The 8,262-nt window shown below is 41.9% G+C and overlaps 1 protein-coding gene across 1 annotated transcript; it reads left to right on the top strand.

Moving 5' to 3' along the window:
• The first annotated feature begins 5,474 nt into the window (after positions 1 to 5,474).
• On the top strand, positions 5,475 to 7,586 carry LOC129240659 (uncharacterized). The gene is made up of 3 exons (XM_054876587.1): positions 5,475 to 5,693; positions 7,196 to 7,363; positions 7,422 to 7,586. Exons 1-3 carry the CDS (start codon positions 5,475 to 5,477, stop codon positions 7,584 to 7,586), a joined length of 552 nt encoding a protein of 183 aa, XP_054732562.1.
• The last annotated feature ends 676 nt before the right edge of the window (positions 7,587 to 8,262 follow it).

Raw genomic sequence — 8,262 nt, forward strand, 5'->3', positions numbered from 1 at the left:
TGGTCAAAGATTGCGTTAATAAGATTTGATGCATTAGCATATACAACAGGTCTATTAACCATATCTTCTTTGGATTCAAAAGTGCAAATAACTTCTTTAAAAATATCTTCCAATAAATTCGATTTTTCACGCATATCTTGTTTATAGTTTTTTGGAATAGATTTTCTTCCAGCAAAACTTCTAATGAAATTGGTCTTTTATTCATTTGATTTTGAGATGCTCCAGTAGTCGATTGGAATGTGTCTAACCCTTCAGTATTAAAAACAAATTCGTTTTCAATGTTTTTATTCAAAGTTACCCTCATTTGAGACCCTGTTGTATTTAATAAAATATCACCATCGTTCGTACTTGCTTCGGACCTTTTTCGTAAAATCGATGTTACTACTTGGTTTTGTTGCTTTTCTGGTAGTTTTTCTACTAAACTCAAGGCGTTTTCACGAGCACGAGATGAAGCAGGACCTGCGCCATAAGAATGACGCACACCTTTGCCAATTTTTTGAAAACATTTACTGCAAATGTTCATGGACGTTCTCTTTTCAGCAGTACTATGTCCACTTGTAGAGGGAAGTTGAGCATTTGAAGCAGCTCCATAAAGACCACAACTTTCATCTATTATAGTATGAAAAGTGCGTACATGACCATTGCCCTTAACTATTTTAGAGTGACCTTTGTATCGTGCCGTTAGACATATAAAACAATTACAATCATAAGTTGTTCTGGTTTCTTTTGCTAACTTCATGTCCTCGTAGTTAGGCATTGTTGGAAGTGGCCTCTTTGCATTACCCTTCTCTCGTTCCATTATAGTTTTTCGACAAGTACTACAAATGCTAATGGGAAATTTAGAATTGGACTCGTCAAAATTATCGTTGACATGCGTTTTAATTAAACCAGCAAGATTTTCAGTAATTAAAAATTCTGATCTTTGACGGTTGCCAAAAACGATTTTTTTTACCACATGTTGCACATAATTTCAACCTATTTTCTTCGTGATCGCATTTATGATCTAAGTGAGTTGAAAGAATATTTTTTTCCATGATCTTCTTCTTCTTAATTGGCGCGATAACCGCTTACGCGATTTTTGCCAAGATTAACAAAGCTCGCCAGTCGTTTCTTTCTCGTGCTAACCGGCGCCAATTGGACACACCAAGTGAAGCCAAGTCCTTCTCCACCTGATCTTTCCAACGCAGAGGAGGCCTTTCTCTTCCTCTGCTACCACCAGCTGGTACCGCATCGAATACTTTCAAAGCCGGAGCGTTTGTATCTATTCGGACGACATGACCCAGCTAACGAAGCCGCTGGATCTTTATTCGCTGCGCTATGTCTATGTCGTCGTAAAGCTCATACAGCTCATCGTTCCATCGTCTACGATATTCGCCGTTGCCAAAGTGCAAAGGTCCAAAAATCTTACGCAGAATCTTTCTCTCGAACACTCCAAGCGTCGCTTCATCGGATGTTGTCATCGTCCAAGCTTCTGCGGCATACGTTAAGACGGTCATGATGAGAGTCTTGTAGAGTGTTAGTTTTGTTCGTCGAGAGAGGACTTTACTGCTCAATTGCCTACTTAGTCCAAAGTAGCACTTGTTGGCAAGAGAGATTCTACATTGGATTTCAAGGCTGACATTGTTATCGGTGTTAATGCTGGTTCCTAAATACACGAAGTCTTTTACAACCTCAAAATTATAACTGTCAACAGTGACGAGGGTGCCGATACGCGAGTGCGCCGACTGTTTGTTTGAAGACAGGAGGTACTTCGCTTTGCTTCTTTATCCAGTTTGGAGAAGGCAGAACTAACAGCGCGGTTGTTAAGGCCGATGATGTCAATATCATCGGCATACGCCAGCATTTGTACGCTCTTATAAAAAATTGTGCCTGAGCGATTAAGTTCTGCGGCTCGTACGATGCTCTCCAACATCAGGTTAAAGAAGTCACACGACAGCGAGTCACCCTGTCTGAAACCTCGTTTAGTATCAAACGGCTCGGAGAGGCCCTTCCCAATTCTGACGGCGCTGCTGGTGTTGAGCAACGTCATCTTGCATAGCCGTTTTAGTTTTGCGGGGATACCAAATTCAGACATAGCGGCATACAGGTAACTCCTTTCCGTACTGTCGAATGCAGCTTTGAAGTCGACGAAAAGATGGTGTGTGTCGATTCTCCTTTCATGGGTATTTTCCAAGATTTGGCGTATTGTGATTGTTGGTTGACGGTGGGCTTCAGCCTTTCACACAATACGCTCGCTAGAACCTTATAGGCGATATTTAGAAGACTAATCCCGCGGTAATTGGCACAAATTGCAGGACCGCCCTTCTTATGGATTGGGCAGAGCACACTTAAATTCCAATCGCCAGGCATGCTCTCATCCGACCATATTTTGCATAGAAGCTGATGCATGCACCTTACCAGCTCCTCGCCGCCATGTTTGAATAGCTCAGCCGGCAGTCCGTCGGTGCCCGCGGCTTTGTTGTTCTTTAGCCGTGATATTGCTATTCTCACCTCGTCATGGTCGGGTAACGGAACGACAATTCCGTCGTCAACGATTGGGGTATCGGGATCTTCACATTCTCTATGACATGCGCAGCTGTCACCGTTTAACAGGTTCGAGAAGTGTTCCCTCCATAATTTAAGATTGTTCTGTACGTCAGTCACCAGATCGCCGTCTTTGTTCTTACAGGACAACGCCCCGGTCTTAAAACCTTCTGTAAGCCGCCGAACTTTCTGGTAAAATTTTCGGGCGTTGTTCCTATTGGCCAGCATCTCAAGCTCCTCGCACTCACATATTTCGGCCTCTCGTTTTTTCTGTCGGATAATACGTCTCTCTTCCTTTTTCAGCTCTCTGTAGCGATCCCACATGGCTCGCGTTGCGCCCGATCGCAGCGTGGCTCTATAGGCGGCATCCTTTCTTTCTGCGGCAGCATGACATTCCTCGTCGTACCAATTGTTTTTTCGGGCTCGCCGGAATCCGATTTCTTCTTCGGCGGCGGTACGTAGGGAACGAGAAATGTTGCTCCATTGCTCGCGCATGCCGGTTTGTTGGGCAGTGCTCTCCGAGAGCAGGAGTGAGAGTCGAGTGGCGAATCTTCTGGCTGTCTGTTGTGATTGCAGCTTTTCGATGTCGAACATTCTTTGCGTAGGTAGATGTACGTTTTTTGCTGCACAGAGGCGGGTGCGCAGCTTGGCTACAACAAGGTAATGATCCGAGTCGATGTTGGGTCCTCGGATCGTGCGTACATCTAATACACTAGAAGCGTGTCTTCCATCTATCACAACATGATCGATCTGGTTTCGCGTTTTTCGATCAGGAGACAGCCAGGTAGCTTGGTGTATCTTTTTATGCTGGAATCTGGGGCTGCAGACTACCATGTTTCGGGCCCCGGCGAAGTCGATCAGCCTCTGTCCGTTACCGGATGTTTCGTTGTGCAGGCTGAGTTTTCCGACTGTGGGAGCAAAAATTCCCTCCTTGCCCACCCTGGCGTTGAAGTCGCCAAGCACGATTTTTATGTCGTGGCGGGGGCAGCGCTCATAGGAACGTTCCAAGCGCTCATAGAAGGAATCTTTGGTCGCAGCGTCCTTCTCTTCCGTCGGGGCGTGGGCGCAAATTAGCGAGATGTTAAAAAATCGCGCTTTGATGCGGATTATTGCGAGACGCTCGTCCACCGGAGTGAGCGACAGTACTTGGCGACGAAGTCTCTCTCCGACAACAAATCCGACACCGAATTTGCGCTCCTTTACATGGCAGCTGTAGTAGACGTCGCAAGGTCCTATGGTTTTCTTACCTTGCCCCATCCATCGCATCTCTTGGATGGCAGTGATGTCAGCCTTTACTCTCACGAGGACATCAGCCAGCCGGGCAGAGGCACCTTCCCCATTAAGGGACCGGACATTCCAGGTGCATGCCCTCAAATCATATTCCTTATTTCGTTTGCAGGGGTCGTCATCAGTGTTGGAAGTTCTCATTTGGCTTTGTGTATGTTTTCATTGGGGGAGGTTTTTAAGTGGCGGGTCCCAAACCCAGCGCACAACCAGCTATCCTGGAATGCTTCGCCTTCTCTTGCAGACCATAAATAACGAAAATTCTGAAGAGATTACTTGTTACTGATGAACAAGGTACAAATGAAAATGAGCGGCTATGAAAAGAATAGGCTTCTATTTTCTGTTGCCGGAGTGCCCGGTATACAATGCACTACAATTACAATACAATTTATTTGATTAATCGAAATAGCGAGTTTAGTGCTTTATCACGTATGTATATGAACACACACACAAACACATACACTTGCACGGTTAAATAATAGCACCGCCAAGATACATTATCGCTTAATTATCAAAAAATTTTCGAAAATGCTAAAATCCACTTATCTCGAAAAAAGGATCAGCAAGGTTTTTAATTCAAGCGGATTTTTAATGTACTATTAATGGACAACAAATCGCCGCTTTCAGTTTTTATTGGCATTTTAGGTCAACCTGTTTCTACTTCAGGCGAAGTGTGTATGGATTTCACTTAAACGGCATGATTTTAACATGACCATACCTATAATACCTATATACCTGGTGGCAGCCGTAGCCGAATGGGTTGGTGCGTGATTAACATTCGGAATTCACAGAGAGGTCGTTGGTTCGAATCTCGGTGAAAGGAAAATTAATAAAAACATTTTTCTAAAAGCGGTCGCCCCTCGGCAGGCAATGGCAAACCCCCGAGTGTATTTCTGACATGAAAAAGCTCCTCATAAAAATATCTGCCGTTCGGAGTCGGCTTGAAACTGTAGGTCCTTTCATTTGTGGAACAACACCAAGACGCACACCACAAATAGGAGAAGGAGCTCGGCCAAATACCTAACAGAAGTGTTCGCGCCAATTATTTATTTTTTTTATACCTATAATTACATAATTGCCAATAACTGCTTTATTAAAGTTGTTAGAGAAACGTTTTGTCTGAATACGTTTTTTATGTATTGATTGGAATCATACCCACAGGAACTATCTCCCAAATGAACATATTAACATACTTAATTTTACTACTGTAAAAAAATCAATACAAAAAATATCTTTATTGTGGTTTCCAACATCTGCGAAGTTGCCAAATGCCGGGCATATCAGATTCAATATTTTTTAGTGAATGCTACCTAAACCTTCAAATTATTTCGACCTTCTTTTGGCAAATGGCTCAGCTAGTAATGCTTTTCGGCAAGACCGGCTTACCCGGCTTTGTATAGCTGTTAGCTGAATGCTGGAAATTGGAATATCAATCATAATAGATACTATATTAGATGACCAAAAAACCGTTGCCTTATATATATATTTTTTTTTTTTTTAAGTAGCATATAAACCTTCCAAAAACTTATATTTTAGAAACAAATTTCCTACCGAGACTGCAATAGTTTTACTATATTAATTAATGGCTACACACGAATTGTTTCGAAAAACTTAATAACTGCACAATAATTACTTAGAAAATGTTCAATAAAATATATTTTATTGACATGGCGACCTCTACGAAATACTGTTGGGTTTCGCTAATCTCCTTTTTGGCGTTATTTCGATTAGCCAACTCTTACGTAAAATTAACCAATATCCAATGTACAGCTTTGGATAAACCTTTTGCGGATTTTCAAAAATGTCGCCTAAGTGTTCCAAAGCGAGGAGTAGTCGCACTATCTATCCATGTGAAGCTCTTTCAGATACCGGCTAACAACGTCAGTGTGAGTATATTGAAATTATGTGAGTAATATCTCGTGCATATGCAAGCCAATAGAGGCTAAGCAAAAAGTCTCAAATGTTATAATTTTAGTGTTATTTATATGTTCAAAGAACAGTTTTTGGTAACAGATGAATGAAATCAATATAATAAAGACGTCGACTAAGGGTATCGAGGACCCTGACTCGCGGACCTCCACTCACATATTGCCGAAATACCTAAAATGTCAGGCCAAAAAAATCCAAAAACCCGCGTACGGTTAAGATAAATGGCTGCCGTAGCTAGGAGTCCACTTAGAAACAAATTCAAAGTTTGTCCGTTGTGATACAATACAGGGGGAGAGGAGGGAAAAAGGAGAAGGGAAGAAGCCAGACAGGTGGAAGAAAAGGGAAAAGGGGCTTTGGATTAGGGGATGACGACCAACAGTGACGATTTGTGTTTGCATTAACAGCTTCAAGGAGGAGCTTCACCAGGTGTGTCATATATAAACTGGCAATCTCGGCAGGCATAGCGGAAAAGTTAGAGCGCAGATGTGTAAACTTGTACCCGACGAGAGCAGAGCAGCTAAGAAGAAAGAGATGATTCCATCTCATCATACAGAAAGTTTCTGCAGACAGGACTTGAAGCAATGCCAAGCTGCATACAGCATTTACACCTAAAGGACAATGTGCGATAAGGATACCAATCAAATTCGAGAGCTGTGGCTTTGTTAGCTTTAGAAGTTCCCTCAAGCTCTGCCGATCTACTTGCGGCTAGAAGGATCTCTCGAATTTGCATCTTTGCGCACGTTGAGACCCATTTTTCCAGGAGTAGACCACAAGAGAGTTCTCAAGGGAACCCGTGCCCTCTCTTTTTGCGATGAACCTATCTTGAGGGTCCACTGTCTAACCAACTCATCAGCCCAGCAGTTTCCCTCTATGCCGCTGTGACCGGAAATCCAAATGAGCCTGATATTGAAGTATTCGGATGCAATCAAGAGAGAAGTTAGGCATTACACGACTAATTTCGAACGCACAAGCAACGAGCCCAAGGCTCTAATTGCCTCCATCAACTCTTCCGCCCAACTTCGAGCCATTCGTAAACATGTTAGCCATGCTCTGCTTCCAAATGTTACACCTTGCGCACTCTTCCCTTGAGGGAATATGAATTGATGAGGTATGGACAATGATTCAGTACTATGGGGATGAAATCATAGTTTTTAAGAATACTAGATTGTTCGCAGTTTAGTCTAGCTTATTGGCTCAAACACCTCAAACCAATGAGAGGAGACCTGTGGACCCTCTCCAGCCTTACAGTAAATGAGAAAGATTATATAAACGTTCTGAAGGGTTTCGAGGAATGTTAGATTACCTAAAAATATATCTTGATGGGAAAACTTGCTTAAAGCATCGATTCGTATCAAACCGGTAGTCTTTTTCCACCCGGCTAATAAATTGTTTACTTAAATTTTCTTATTTCGTTTCTACTTTTCGTTCAAATTTTTCTTTTGTTTCTTTTTCTTTATAGATAAACTTAAGCATGTTTAAGAGAGCCAGTGGTTATCGACCGTTTTTATATAATATTTCTGCGAATTTTTGTGCATTTATGGCTAACAGAAGTCGTTACCCTTTTCTCAAATTGTTTTTAGCCGCTATTCTGAAAGAATCGAATATTAATCACACGTGCCCCTATAATGTGCGTAAGCTGCAAATGGACAATTCATAATCGAATTCAAACTTTCTCATCCATTTAGAATGACATCATTCTCGAAAACCTGGTACCATTTGATGGAATGTTTGGCCTTTTTCCAGTTCCAGAAGGAGAATATATGTTTAAGTTAATGGTCGGTGCATACAATGAATGGAAGGCAGATATAAAAGCTTTTTTCTCCATTAAACTGGGTACAAAGTATCGTTGATGTGATGATATATCCAAGTTTCGGACTGTGAGAATTAAAAAAAATTATATTCTTCAGTTTGTTTCTGCTGGATGAATAATAAATATCTGTATACATTTTATTTTGATAACTCACTTGACTTTGTTCTTACGTTCACTTTTTAATACTAGGGCGGTTTAATAAGTACCCGTGTGTGATAACAGACAGCGTTCCTGAGGGAAGTTGGTGTTACCTTCGTTTGCTGCCATCTATCAGACGGCGACAAAAAAAATTTCAGAAAGAGGGATAGATTAGTTTGGATTTGACAGCTATTCGAGTAAGAAGTGTTTTGTGATTTTCGTTAAGATGAAAAAAGAGCAGAATCGTTCGGTAATTTTGATTTTGGATGGGAAAAAAACGAGGAAATAATGGAAAGTCTATGAGGCGCTTCGCTATCTATCACCACAGTTAGATATTGGTTGAACGAATTTAAACATTCGTTTTTGATGAGGGGCGATAAGGATGCCTATCAGACGTGGTTACCGAGGAAATCATTCAAAAAGTCTACGAAATGATTCTCGCTGATCGACGATGGAAAGTGCGCGAAGTAACAGAGGCCATAGGTGTATCGACAGCAATGGCAAAAAATATTTTACATCATGGGAGCCGCCATTGCTCACGGATGACAACAAGTGGATGTGGCTGTTAACTTCTAAGC

This window comes from Anastrepha obliqua, chromosome 3 (genome assembly GCF_027943255.1).
Source record: "Anastrepha obliqua isolate idAnaObli1 chromosome 3, idAnaObli1_1.0, whole genome shotgun sequence".
Lineage (NCBI taxonomy): Eukaryota > Metazoa > Arthropoda > Insecta > Diptera > Tephritidae > Anastrepha > Anastrepha obliqua.